At 38.9% G+C, this 14,644-nt stretch overlaps 1 protein-coding gene across 1 annotated transcript in view; it reads left to right on the top strand.

Annotated features, from left to right (window-relative positions):
* The window catches only part of NUDT14 (nudix (nucleoside diphosphate linked moiety X)-type motif 14), a 61,448-nt gene extending 50,280 nt beyond the window's left edge, over window positions 1-11,168 (top strand). The window contains exon 5 of the mRNA XM_010584130.1: window positions 10,928-11,168. Coding sequence (XP_010582432.1) covers window positions 10,928-11,168 — 241 coding nt within the window. The remainder of the gene's footprint in view (window positions 1-10,927) is intronic.
* The last annotated feature ends 3,476 nt before the right edge of the window (window positions 11,169-14,644 follow it).

Genomic DNA, 14,644 nt, shown 5'->3' with positions numbered 1-14,644 from the left:
CAGCTGTCAATCCTGGCAAATGTTATTTCCTGCTGGATTAACAAGCAGTGCTTCTGTTGAGGGGAGGGGGTGAATCACAGGAGCTGTCTTTTACAACTCCTTGAAACTAGATTAAGGGTTTGTTCTACTGAAAGAAAAAGTGCCTTCTAGATTTATGAGCAAAAGCTGTCTATAGAATTTCATAGATTGGGTGACGCTGGCACACTGTAGCATGCAGATACATACATACATACATACATGTATATACGCATGTATGTGTATACCAACACAAAATAGGAAAAGTAGAATATAATTTCTGTAGCTGTAGAAGTTTGTAGCTTCAGTGTAGAAGTTTGACTCAGCAGTAACGATTTACACCTGGCTAAAACACCTTATCTTTTTTGGTTGATGAGTGTCTTTGTATCTTACACCTGGTTGTTCTTTCAGTTGCCTTTTTTTTTTTTTAATTGCATTGACTTGTGAGGAGAGTATACAATTGGAGTTTTCTCTGTTGAGACCCATGCAAAGGCCACTTAATATATTAACCCCCGATCCTGCTTTGTCTATGTGGGCACAGATTTCTGCCCATGGAGATCCATGCTGAAGTCAGAAGGGCCTGTATAGTATTTACTTCTTTAGATTAATATGAAAGATTGAAGCCTCAAAGATGGTATTTTAGTTTCTTTTGTTGGACTTCCTGTGCTCTGTATTACAATTTTATTCTAAATGTTATGGTCTTCCTAGTAGGAGTGTCCTGTTCTTCTTTCTTCAGCCAAAGACTGGCATATCTGTCTGATCCTTGAGGATTTCATGCAAAGACAGGAAGTAATTAGTTCCCCTATGGTCTGCGAAGGACATTTTTTCTGTAATCGCTATATTAAATATAAGAATTTCTGGGCTTTTTCTAAGTGTAACAGGTTTTTCCAAATGGTTTATGCTGGTGTTTCCTGCTGTGACTGTCAATACAGAGCATTGACATAAAGCGTTACATTAATGCATATGCATGCCATAAATAATTACAATATATCATGCGCGTCTACTGTTACCTGCAATCCCAGTGATCTCTGTAATAGTTGCTCTATATTATTTATTGATCCAGTGCATCAGGTCAGAAAGAAGCCTTAGAAAACAGAATTGGAAGGAAATTTGGGAGGATCTCCTCTAGATTGCTCCTCTTCCAAAGATCAGGCTCAGCTGGATTTAAATCACTTCTGAAAAATGTGCATCTGTGCTTTCTCTAAAATCTCATCATTTCACAGCCTCTCTTGGAGGGTTTCAGCATTCTATCTATCTGAAGTGTCTTAACTATCTGTACCATGAGCAAGTTTTTCCTTCTGTCTTGCCTAAATTTCCCTTCTGTACTTCAAGTCTGAGACTTACTACCCCGTTCCCAGTGGACATGAAGTACTTCTGCTCCTTACATGTATTTGTTTGAACATGTCTCCCCTTTATTTTATTTTTGCCTATGCAAAACTGTCGTAGTTGATTTAAGATTTTTCTTTAGACCATGTTTTCTAGATGTCTGATCATTCCGTATTCTGTCCTCTGCCTTCTCTCCATCTGGTCTGCATATTTCTTAACAACATAGTGCCCGAAGTGGAGCACAGTATTTTTGTGGTGGCTTTACCAGTGTCAGATAGAGTGGAAGCATTATTTCCCTAGTCTTGCAGATGATTTTGTTTATATGCTATAGTATGACTGCCTTTTTTGCAGTGGCATTATGTTGTTGACTTACGGGCCCCTGTCTCAAAACTATTTTCTGCAGCAGTACTGCACTGTCATTCACCTCCTGTCTGTATTTGTGCTGTTCATTATTGCTGCCTGAACACAGAGCTTTGAACTTGCCTTTACTGAATTGCATCCTATTTTTTCAGACCATTTCTCCAAGTTGTTGGGATGATTTTGAATTCTAATACTAATCTCTAGCTTCTTATAAATAATCTATCTCAGCTTTGCTACCTGCAGTCTGTATTTCAACATACAAGTTCTAAAACAAAATATTGAATTATATTGAATGGAGGATGGTCCCCAGTGGAATCCTATTTCATTTGTATTTCCAATTTGACAGTGATATCCATTCCATGAGTATCATTCTCATACTAGTTTTTCACCTATTTCACAGTTTCTTTGATTTCTAAGTATATCATGATCTCCTAACTTCTTAATGAAACTGTCACATTAGATAGCATTCAAAGCCTTGATGAACTGAAGTTACATCGTTTGTGTTGCTGCCCCGATCCACAAGACCTCTTACTCTATTACAGCTGATACTTGTTTGATTGCACTTGGTATATTCCTGACAAACATTAGCTGTTTTTCCTTTCTTGATGCAAATAAAACCGCGTTAAAATATTTAGATAACTGTTATTAATAATTACTGAGTTAAGTCTATTAGATTTTTTGTAGATAAAAACGCACAGAGTTGTGTGCACGGTGAAAAGGCTTTCATACAAATATGGGTTTCTGTGTCGTCATACCCTTTGGTCTGAAAGCAAGAAGTTGTCTTCTATTCCCAATGACACCCCTTTCCGGAATCATGGTTATGAGAGGAAAATTGACTGACTGGAATAAAAGCAGGACTTGAGCTAGACCTGACAGAAGGACATGGAAAGCAGAAGATAAATCAAATTTAAAGGGAGAAATGGTTTTGGCTAGGCAGGTCAGTACAGTTCTGCGGCTAATGGATTAAGAGGGGAGGGCATGGACAACGCATACGGGGAACTTAGCCTAGGGGGAAAAATGGAATAGAAAACCCTTGAGTAGAAAAAGAGGAAGAAGAGATGAAAGAACAATGTAGAGAAAAAACATGGGCTGAGAACTAGATGGGCTTGGGGAAAGTATGTTCATTGTGGTGGAGAAGAATTCTCTTTAACAAAATGAGGAAAGTACTTAGACTGTATTCAAGCAGAACTTTGTTCTCAAGCAGTGGAAGCAGTAAAGACTGGAGGTAATCTGAAGATAGCTTTTTTTTTTCTCATTTATTATCAGGGCTTGCAGCAGTGGTTTTGGGGAGAATTTTTTTTTATGTTTCTCAGCTAACTGGAAAAGATTAACTACAATACTGCTCCTGTGACATGATACTCATCAGGTAGAAGTCAGGCACTGCATTAAGCAGATCTCAGACTTACTTACCTTGAATGATCCACAGAGTTGCTTTGGAGTCAATGAAAAACCAGGAAAGAAGCCAGGAGCTGGGTTCTATGCTAGTTGAGTGAGAGTCCTTGGAACAAGCTGTTCCAAGCAGCAGGAGGACAGTATGGCATGGGTGAATGAAGGAGGCTGGATTGGGGGTAGATAACGACGAAGACAAACATATTAAGAGGGACTTGACTGGAGGAGGTCAGATGAATCACACTTTGAAGAATCAGAAGTATCTGTTCCTACTATAGAAAAATGCCAGCCAGAAGGTGAATTTAAATGTAAGTGGTTCATTTTGCTGTGTAGATAGAGGCAGGAATCATTCTGAAAAAAAAATCTGTATTGTTTGCAACTTGTGTGGTGAGTTTCCTCTTCTCATCGGGGCTACACAAATTGCTATTTTTGTGCTTGCGTACAATAAGTAACCTCATTTTGGTATTACAAAAAGTTTGTTCTCTATTCTGGCAGCAGCTAATCCATTTCTGGAGGCTTCTTGAAAGTTTTGATGCCTACTGGTATGTTGAGTTCTCATCAACTATACGTATGGCCTCAGTCAAAAATAGCATAGATGGTAGATGCGATGGGTGTAAAGGAACCATTTAGCTCAATAACAAAATGAAACTAATACTATAGTAGTACAGTTGTAAACTGAGGCTTCATGAAAATGGTTGCCAGTTAAATTGTTCATTTTTAAAAGCTCTGAAAGAAATGTGTGAGCTTCCCTCCAGTTTGGGGATGTTTTTTCTCTAAATGCAAAATTTTGTGAGTGGATGACTTTGGACTTACTCATATATTAGATATAACAATTTTTCTATCTGTCATGGTATCCCAGCAGTTTTCAGTTTGAATCCCATGTGAAATTCAGCTGCAAGTTAGTTTCTTAGGTTGAAGTACTTCCAGCTATCCTCCTTGAGACTTGTTTCCTTAAAAGACAGGGGCAGGGAGATTTGTTGTTGTTGTTGTTAAAGATGTTATTATTGCCATTGCAACTTACAGTATTTTCTTCTAGTTCTTGAAAATGTTGATCTTCTTGAAGAATATTTATAAAATTAGTTGGACTCAAATAACACCTCAGAGCATCAGGATAAAGTTGAACCAGAGCTTCTGGTTCAAATTCCTTTTCCCTTCATTCCATCTTATTTTCTCCCAGGGGTTGTAATAAACTCTTGGCTATCAATTGGATACAATAGGAGCTGCAGGTTCTCAGCCTCGCTGCAAAAAAATCAGATGGATTAGTTTAAGGGCCTAACTATATTAACATAGGTACTTACTTTAATCTTCCTGCATTTGATTTTTTTCCAAAAGTATACAACAAAGAAGAGCATTCACAGAATTAATATTGGATGTTCCAATTACTGTGCTATGGCTATTAGTCTCTGTGCAATGAGGTAAAAATGGTTTGTATTCACAGGTTATTATGTAGAAAGAATAATAGCCTTGAAAATGTTGGAGTGTGTTATAATTAGAAAGATCACCTGCTAGTACACCTGTTGGGTGATGGCATAATGTAATATAATTTTATGTTAATTACTTCTCTGCTTTTTTCCTGCACCTGCTGCTTATAATGTCAGAACTGTACAAAGGTCCTAAGAAGTGGCAATAGGAACTGCATGTCACTGTTCATCAGTTTACATGTTGCATGCCTAAATAGATCTTGATTTCAGCATAACTAACAGAGATTTGTGTTGCATTTATTTGTAAACATGAATTATGTATACACTATATACCCAAATTCTGCATCCAGATGGCTTACATCTTATAAAAGGGTATATTGCATTTAGGAATTTTCAGATTAACTATGTCAGATTAAAACCAAAAAATGTATTTCTGTGTTGATACGAACAGGTAAATGTCGATTATTTATAGATTTTATGTTTGTTAAATATTAAGAAACGATGGGAAATTTAGCTTTTAATTGCTGTCTATCAGAAAACTGAGTTAAACTAGTAAGTCTTCACAATGGTAAGTCAATTTATTTGTTCCCCACATTGCAGCAGAGGAGTAGAGTATAAGATATTGTTTGTTTTCTCATACATGTTTCTTCCTTCAAATTAAAAATGTAATATTTATGAATGTAATAATCATGAATGTAATAATTGGTTGGCATAGATGAGCATCCAGACATGAGAAGAAGGCAAAGCTAATCTTGAGTATGTGCTTTGAATTCCAACCCTGCTTACAAATGTGCACGCGTGCATACATGCACATGTGCTTACACGCACATGTGCTCACACACTCAGTTTGAAGAAGAAACTCACTGTTACTGAACATCAGCAAACATATAAAGTGGACTCAATCTCACTTGTGGCTTTTAGGCACTACTAAACTTTTTTTTTTTAAAAGCAGTAAGATAACTGTTATCCACTTGTGATAAAAAATTTAATGTATCTTTATGTTTATGAACTTAGATATGACAAATGAAAAGTGCCATTTTGTGAGCTCTATTTCATCTGCTATATATTTCCTCATGCATTTAATAAAAGGGAAGAGCTAAACAACGGCTTTGTGATAGCTGCTATTGCCATGTTTCCAAAACATATTGGAGTGACAATCTGTCTCTCTCTTGTGTTTTCACTGGTCTAAGAAGGAAGTAGATAGAAAATACTCCAGTTACAGCCTCATTCTGCCAGCCAGTCCCACCCCTGGGCAGGAGGTGAAGAGAAGCACTTTGCAGTCATTCTGCAGAAACTGCTTTTCTGCTATGCTGTTGCCTACAAGTGTGTTTCCCACAGCTTTGAAAGCCTTAGCATGATTTAATCAGAGTGTTTCAATGTTTTCTTTAAAATGAAATATGGGAATGCAGCATACTATCTTGTTTTGATGTGTTAAACTTATATTTAAGTTACTATTGTGATGAAAACCATACCACTTTGGTATCCTTACTTTGACGTGCTCACATTCTTAGACTTGCTGTTGTCAAAGATAATGGAGGTTTCTAACTGTCTCTGAAGCAACGCTAAAAGTTTAGTCCTAATAGACTTTTGGTTTTAAAAATACCTCTCTGTTGAAGTTACAGGGTTTGTGAGCTTAATCCCTAATGACTTGACAAAGTATTTGTCAGCCATGTAGCTGTTAATTGAAACAGCTATAAACTTCTCAGAGGAAACTGATCCTTGTGATAAAGAGACGAGGAAAACAGAGCTGTGTTTTGTATAGATCATTTGCATTTGTCCCACAGTGGTAAATAAGAGTCAAGCACCATACAGACACATCAAAATACATCTGGAACGCTCAGCTAGGTCAAGCCAGGCTTAGTAGGTCTGGGTCAGTAAGAGCCATGAAATGCCTGGTCTGGGCAACATGGTGCTAAACCCATGGAGTGAGACTGAAGCCTGAAGTCTCACCGTGGGCCGGTGCTGTGAGTTCGGACACTGCTTGTCCTCCCCCAGACCAAGCCTCTCTTGTACTGGGAAGGGGAGACACCTTTTATCAGGAAGGTGGTTTTCCCAGGGTGAAACTCATCACTTGCAGTTCGGGTGTGCTGACCCCTGCGATTTCCACAGATGCAAAGCTAATGAATATAGCTGTAATCTGTTAATAGGTGACTCATTTCTGACCATGGCAAAAGCATTTTATTTGTAATGTGAAATACTAGGGCAAGGAAAAGCATATGTCACAGACTTGGCATAGAGGAAAAAGGTAGCAGAAAAAGAAATATAACTGTGATTAAAGGCATAGCAAAATTCCTTAAACATACTTGGAAAGTGCAAGTAAGTGTGCAAAAGCATAGGAAGTTCCTAGCAACAGATAAACCTGAAGGCATACTGAAAACTTAATAGCTGCCTATTTACCAGTGAGACCTACCTTCTCCCTCTCTGCTCTCTTCCTCCTCCAGCCCCAGTACCCCAAATCACTGAAATGTATACACATTTTCCAAGGGTATGTGTTAAATTACCTTATTACTTCAACCAGATGGAGGCTCAGAAGAGCTTCAAAGCAACGAACCTGCTAACTTTTGATTTCTGTAAAAATCAAAAGTACTAAGACAAATGAAATGTCAATAGCATTGATTTTTGGATGATTTTCTAAAGACAGGCAGGATACATTAATATCTAAGAGTCTGGAAATGTTGTGAAAGACAGCGGTAGCAATTTTGGAGAATGTTTTATTTAGTAAAGGGCATTCCAGGTGGATCCATGCAAAAATGATCAACTGGCATAGTCAGCCAGAGCATTTAGAGAAAGAAAGATCAAATTAAGAAAAGTAAGAAACTTGCCTTTTTTATGAATTAAAGTATATTCCTGTATCTTTCAACTTCTTTCTGAAACCATTGAAATGGACATTTAGGTAGACAATAAATAGTGAGGGGATTCTAAGCAGTCTTACAAATGTTAAATTTGGTGGGGGGGAGGGAAGAGGAGAATAGAACAACGTGAGTATTAATACCAGCTCTCTTTGATTTTATTTATAGGTCATTTGGAAGTTTTTATTAGTTTTTAATGAACAACTCATAGCAGAGTTGCACTAGAGAAAGATAAGTTAGGTAATCAAATAAGAAAGAATGAATATGTGGGTATGTCCTCCTTTGAATATGTATTGTTGCAAATTTTTTGTTGGGTTTCTGTGGCAAATTACATGCCGGTATACATGAAGAAATATCATAACTTTGGGCATCATAACAAAGGAAAGACATTGATGTCCAGTGTTTCCATTTTTTAAAGTATATTCAGTGTAGTAGCCACTCCTCATGTATTTAGTTTCTAAGAAGAGAAACACTGATTTATTAGAAGTATCATATGAGTAAATACAATGAAATATCAGCATATTGAAATCACTCTATGCTATTTGAGCTACAGTGGCAAGAAACTGAATCTTACAGTGTAGCACCTTGGGAAGCAGTTTTCCTTTACTTTAAAGAAAAGATGTGTGGAAAGTGAACTGCTGTGATTTCCACAACTGCAGCTATCTCATAAGTAAATGGTCACAGGTGGTGTAGAAGGAGATTATGCTGTAAATAATCAAGCCAGAATGTTCTTATAGAAGGGCTTCTTAAATAAAGACTCTATGTTTTTGTATATAATCTTTACATAATATCAAGTGGATATGGATACAGGGTATACTCAATTTAGGATCATTTTCATTCTCCAGGTGGGGCACCCCAGATGAAGCTCAGACTTGACACTCATCAGAAATAACAGAACATTAAACATATTATGCATAGTCCTGTGTTTTTTCATGGTACCTGTGGAGACTAGCGAGCTGCATTCTTTGTCTTACAATTTTTACAGTATTAATTAATGTGGGGGTTTTTTATTCTTATTATCAATTACCAAAAAACAATCCCTGAACCCCAGGCTTCCTATATTTATTTAGTTACTAAAAATGCAATTCTTGCAGAAACAATTGAAGAACAAGCAATCACTATTTATAGAGAAAAACAGATCTGCATCTCTAGTTGATCAAATAATAAAATCCTTTCTGCCTCCTCACACAAGAAAAGAAGAAGGAAAAGGGGGAACAAAAACTGAACAAGCAATCTACTATTCCATCGCAAATACATTCTGTCAGTGAGGCTCCTTCCAACGGACATGGGTACAATAGTGAGGAGTGGGTAGCACACGGGTCAGTGACAGATATCCAGGTGACTAAGCTGAGGGAGACTGTTCACTGAATGACTAGAGCTTAAATAGCCAGCTGTGATGGATTGTGAAATAGATCTCTTTGCTCTTAATCAGTATTTCATTTGCAGCGTTGCTTTTTAACATTATATATTATTGCGTGATAATACCAAGAAAAATATATTATATTTTAACACAAAGGGAATCTAGTAAAGTGTGCCACCATCCTCATGGCAGAAAGGGCACTGATAGCATGTGAGCATAAAAAATGACATTCCAACTTTTGCAAGCTGGTTGCTGATAGCAACTCGATGAAAGATGAATCTACCTTACTTTTATAATGAGATCAGAATGATTAAGCCAGCATGCTGGGCCCAGTGCGCATCTCCTGCTGCTTTCAAAGGCTCCATTTGTGTTGTGCTGTCGGCTGGTTGGATCTTCAGTTGAGGTGAGATGAATGGCAGCACGGCTGGTGAACGGCATTACTCTTCCCGGCAGAGAAGGGAAAAGGGAGTGTGGCACAAGGAGTCCTGAGAAGACATTTGATCTGGTGCCCGTGGCATATACAGTCTGTGGGTGATACAGTCAGCCCTGGATGGCTCTTTTAGTGGCAAACTATCTCTGCTGGTCGTCAGAATAGCGTACAAATACCAAGGAGAGCGGTTGCAGAAAAGAGGTCCTTAGGGAAAGTAAATACTGAATCAGATTGACTGAGGAAGGAGCTCATGTACTTTGGTGAAAGTGGAACAGAGAGGGAAAACTCTTATTCTGGCCTCTTGCTGCCTCCTAGTACATCACATTTTGTTGGTTAAAATGTGTATCAAGAAAAACACTACTGGCACTGAAAGAGAGTGATGAGCCCAGAATGAAAGAAAGCGCATAGCAGCCTTCAAAGTTCCTGGAAGTGCCAAAGATGCTTAAGTTTCTCTTCTTAGATATACAGGAATGATCCTGGAGGGATGAAACATCTTGTCCAAAGTCACAGAACGTATCAGAAGTAATTTTAGGAAAAGAACTCACAGGTTCGCTCCCTATTCTGTGTTTAAAAAAAGAGTGTATATTGATGTAAGAAACCAACTTCAATAATCATTATTAATTCTTCAAACAAAATAATTGCCAGTGTTCTTAGAAAATTAAGAGACAAATTATTCATTCCTGCTATGGGGTGTGATATATGCTGGATTAATTGAAAGATTTAGTTGACTAATGAGTGGGTAAGTATGGATCTACTAAGATCATAACAGTGCTACAAATCTTAGAATCCTCTGTATGTATAATAATATGGAAGCTAATTTTTCAGCTTGCCCTAATGCCTCATTCATAGTTTCAGTGGACTTTGGGTCCAGATTCAATGTGAAAAGTCACATGTAATCATGTGAAATGAAGAAGTTGCGATGACGATGTGAGTATTTTCTTGGAAGGACCAAATGAGTGGATTATGTACTTATCCCTTATTTAATAATACCTAAATGAAATAGTCCTAAGGGAATAGAAGATTAACAAATAAGAAGTATAATACACAGCAAGCAGTCTAGCTGAAGAAAGACGACATAATCTGAAATATCCTCAACTAAATCCACTGTAGCAAATTTAGCAGGGAGACTGAATTACTTGAGATACATGCGTGCTTACAGTGGTCCATTTGGGTCAAGGCTAAAGTTCAGGAGGGATAGAGGCTCTCGGGCTGCCTTTCTGTTCTTGTACCTATCCAGTTCATGAGTAGAGGACTCCAGCTGTGAATGGACATAATCTTCTTAAGAGTAAAGAATCTAAATATTTGTGTAAAAACAAGCAAACAAATGTAGCATGATAGCATACAGATACACTGAGGAGCTTCATTCTGTTGTTTGTAAATCTCTCTAAGTCATTGTGCAGTCCAGTTCTCACTAAGGTCAGCTGGAAAAACTTCTGTTGACTTCAGTATATGTAGAACAGCAGTTCACCAATTCAAAAACTACTTTTTTTATTTTCTCCCAAACTAACATTTTTTCCACAGTTGCAGAATATATTTGAAGACAGATCCATTTCATATGCAACTGTATTCAAAAGTGTTGGGCTTTCTGTGTGAAAGTTACAGTCAATTTCCGTATTAATGAACTTGCATTTATAGGTTCTAAATGACATTAGCAGAGAGTAGCAACATGCATTTTGATGCTGCTTAGTGACACAAGTTAAGGACACAGGTTTCCATTCTTAGTTCCTAGCTACCTTCTTTTTATCTAAAACAAAGTTTCTTCTCTGCCTTTTTTCAGGTCTGGAGTTGGTGTGACAGGTTCTAGGCAGACGTTATTTTATGTGGAAGTAACAGACCAGATGAGAACTGGTGAAGGAGGTGGCCAGCCTGAAGAAGGAGAGCTGATTGAAGTTGTAGAAATACCTTTAGAAGACTCCATGAAGTTTGCTTATGATGAGACTCTCCCAAAGACGATGGGCGTCATCTTCAGCTTTATGTGGTTTCAAAACAACATAGCACCTAAGCTACCAAAAAAATAAAATCAAAGCACCATGATTTTAAGAAAAGCTCTCCTGCTGGTTCTGTGGATGCAGGAAACTGCAAATCTGCCTGCCTCAATCAACTTTTCACAGAGCAAATCTTTCTTGAAATAAATTTGGAAGTAAAATGTGAATTAAAATCCTGACCCAGTTTCCATCATTAGCAAAACACTGGCTTCACTGGGGCCAGTATTTGCCTCTGAAAGGCAAATGTTGATTTTTGCACAAAGGCAGACTAAATGTGTCCAGTTCTCCTTTTTCATGACACTGCTCTACCACTATTTTGAAGAGTTGCTCAGGACCTCGGTGCAGCTGCTATATGAGCCTGTCACTGTGGTCTGTACTTACTGGCAGCTGTGTATTTACTGTAGTTTCTGATTTTTATTTTTTTGGGGGGGGAGGGGGGGTGCAGCAAACTGTAATAGTCACAGATACCCTAACTACGTTCCTGAGTTCTACACAGCTTTCAGGAAGCAGCTTTCTTTGTGGCGTGTAGCTCCTGTACAGAGAAAACGTTTGCATTTCTGAACATGCAGACCTTTATTTCGTAAGCAAACATGTCTGTAAATCCTTGTGCTAATGTGTCATTTTGACAATAGACCAGCTGTAAGATTATGTGCTTCTGTTTGTTCCCACTATAATGCTGAGCAGCAGTGATGGTGATAGAGGGATGAATGATGGGGCCTTCTACTGGAACACATGCTTCTTTGTTTGTTTTATGGGTAATATTTGATTAATTAGATCAAACTTTGTCCTCTAGAGCAGGACTTAAGAAGCCAAATTCTTTTCATTTGACTCTGAGGTGACTAATACAAGTGATTTCTCTGAGGTGTTCTGTGGTCTCAGTTTCCTTATCACCCAAATGGGAAGAATGGGACTTGCCCCTCAGATAATGCTCCTTGAAATCTAATGAAGTGCTTTATTGAGAGATTTTATCATCATTTATGCAGTTTACATTGAAGCCTGTGCAACCTGCACAGATGTACTGAGTGACACAATTTGATGTAATAAAAAGTGGTCTAATTGGAACATATATTACTTGTTCCATCAGTGTAGTTTAGATGCGGACTGTTTTTCATGTGAAACTGTTAAGAGCATGAATGAAAGAGAATCAAGTCTGGCAATTTAATTATGCACTGGTTTATGTTATGCACTGACTTAAGTGTTAATTAATATGCCTACATTGTATGTGCTTCTAGGATTACTGAGGTACTAAGTATGTTTAGAAGATGAGTACTGTGAATATGCAAACTTTCATGTAGCAGCTGGAATAAATGCAGTACAGGTGCCTGATGGTATCCAGTGGCTGATTTAAAATCACTGCATATCTAAATAGGTGTATGAATAAATAATTTTTTTGTAAAAGCTTTTAGAACTGGTACTTGATGGTTCTCCTACTGACAGGGAGGAAAGGTCCTTGGAAAGCCACCGAAGAAAGAGCAGCCTTCGTCTGTGGGAGTCAGACACCTTTTGTGAAAGTTCAGACGCATTTGCGTTGAACTGTGCCTGGTCTGTGGTGAGTCAAGGGCTGAGTTATCATGAAAAGCAAATAAATTCTGTCTAATGTATTTACATTGGAAGGTGTTTTAGGGCGGGGTCTCCACTGCTCTGTGTCTTTACGGTCTGTAGTACAACGTGTCCTGATTGCTGCCGAGGCCTTTACGAACTACTACAGTATTTGTAATAAATAGTGTCTTTTATTCCAGGCTGTAGTTACCGAAGTATCATCTATTTGATTGTGTCAAAATTATTACAGAGTAGCTCGATGATCTGTTTAGTGTCAAGCTAATAATTGTGTGCACATATATGTCAAAAGCCTTTTTTGCTGTATAATGCAGTAATTTGGAAAAATAAATCGGTGTAGTGGAGGGGGGTCAGAGTTTGAAACTTTTCAAAGCAGCATTTATGTATTTTTGTCGTTTATCCCAGAATTACAAATGGACAACAATCCACTCCTAATGAGTCTCTTCACGTGATGCTGAGAGCTTTCCCCCAGTCAGACATTCCCTCGCCTGCCGCATCCAGGACCTGGAGTCGGTACTTTGCATGGTGCGCTCGCATTGCGTTAACAATCTCCGTGAGAGCCCATGGCTTTGACCCACCCGTGTGGGTGATGAGCGCTCAGGGGCGTGATTCATCAGACTAAATACACATTTTGCTGATTAGTCTGTCTAGAAATGCCTTCAATTCCCAGGTCCTGCATTCGGTTTGGACTCATCGGACCACCCCTGGAGGAGGCAGGTCAGCCAGGGCTGGATCTGTTGTGCCATCGCACAACGTGCACATCACGAGCTGCGGGCTGCCAGAGGGAGCACACGGCCGTACCCGGCGAGGGGGAGGATGAAGGTCCTAAAACCTCTGTGCGTGGGGAGACCCACACGGCACCAGCCCTCCGCTGTGCTCCAAGGCAACCTCGCCAATGCAAGCTATGGGCATCAGACTAACCATTTTTTATGCAACTGTTATTTCTTTTCTGGATAACCGCGACAGAGGGCAGTTGCATGAGCTGGACAGTCCCTCAGCACTTCTCCATGATCCAGAAGGCCGGGCAAGAAGCTGAGCGGCATTGCCCCCACCTCCCAGTCTGTCCCTCCCCGGGGGTCTACTGGGCAGACACCTACAAAGTCCTGGGGGACTGCGGTGGTTCTGAAGCCTTTACACCCCAAGGGATGCTACACCCTGTCCCTGTGCTCTGCCTGCCCGTCCCCCTGCAATTTGTAATTCTCAAACAAAAGCAAAATGGTCAAGGGATTACTTTCGTTTCCTTACACAGTTTGGGAATTTTCCACAGAAACATCAGTGATGCAATATAGTGAAAGCTCTGCGTAAGGCAGTGGTGTGTCTGGTGTTTGGCTTTGCAATATTAAATATAAATGTACCTTCATCCTTTTCCTTTTTCCCTGTTAATATTGGTGGGGATTTTTATAAGGAATTAGGAATGTTTGAAAATGCGGGAGAAAGGGCTTGAACTTTTTTCAAGAGTAGATGATTCATACTTATAAAAATACAACCAGAACAATTCAGATACCAGTTCTCTCATCAGGGCTCATTTCAAAGATCATAATTAGAGCAAATCCGATATACATCGGCCAAGCCCAGGCAGGAAAAAAGTGCTTCTAATGGAAGCTTGAAATCACGTCTGTGTTTTAGACGCGTCCTTTGGACATGCCACCACACATATGTCCATGGAGAGCAGACAGTTTGGAATAAAACAAGGTCCCCATTTGCTGGTAATGAATACTGACTCCAGCCTGCAAAAATTTATCTGATCTCATCCAACTATCCCCATGAGATCAGCGTCTTTCTTTTATTGAGTACAGTCGAGTGGTCCTCATTTAAAAAACAAATCTTAGCATCTCTCTCATCTTTATGATGTGGCTTTCGGATATAGAGATAATCTAATGAAACTGAAATTATGACTCAGGCTTCTAATGAAGCCTGAAATTATAAAATCTTGAATGTAATGTCGCTGTCAG

The sequence above is a fragment of the Haliaeetus leucocephalus genome, unplaced genomic scaffold (genome assembly GCF_000737465.1).
Source record: "Haliaeetus leucocephalus isolate CR32 unplaced genomic scaffold, Haliaeetus_leucocephalus-4.0 Scaffold944, whole genome shotgun sequence".
NCBI classification, from domain to species: domain Eukaryota; kingdom Metazoa; phylum Chordata; class Aves; order Accipitriformes; family Accipitridae; genus Haliaeetus; species Haliaeetus leucocephalus.
This window is presented reverse-complemented; position numbering and strand designations above follow the sequence as displayed.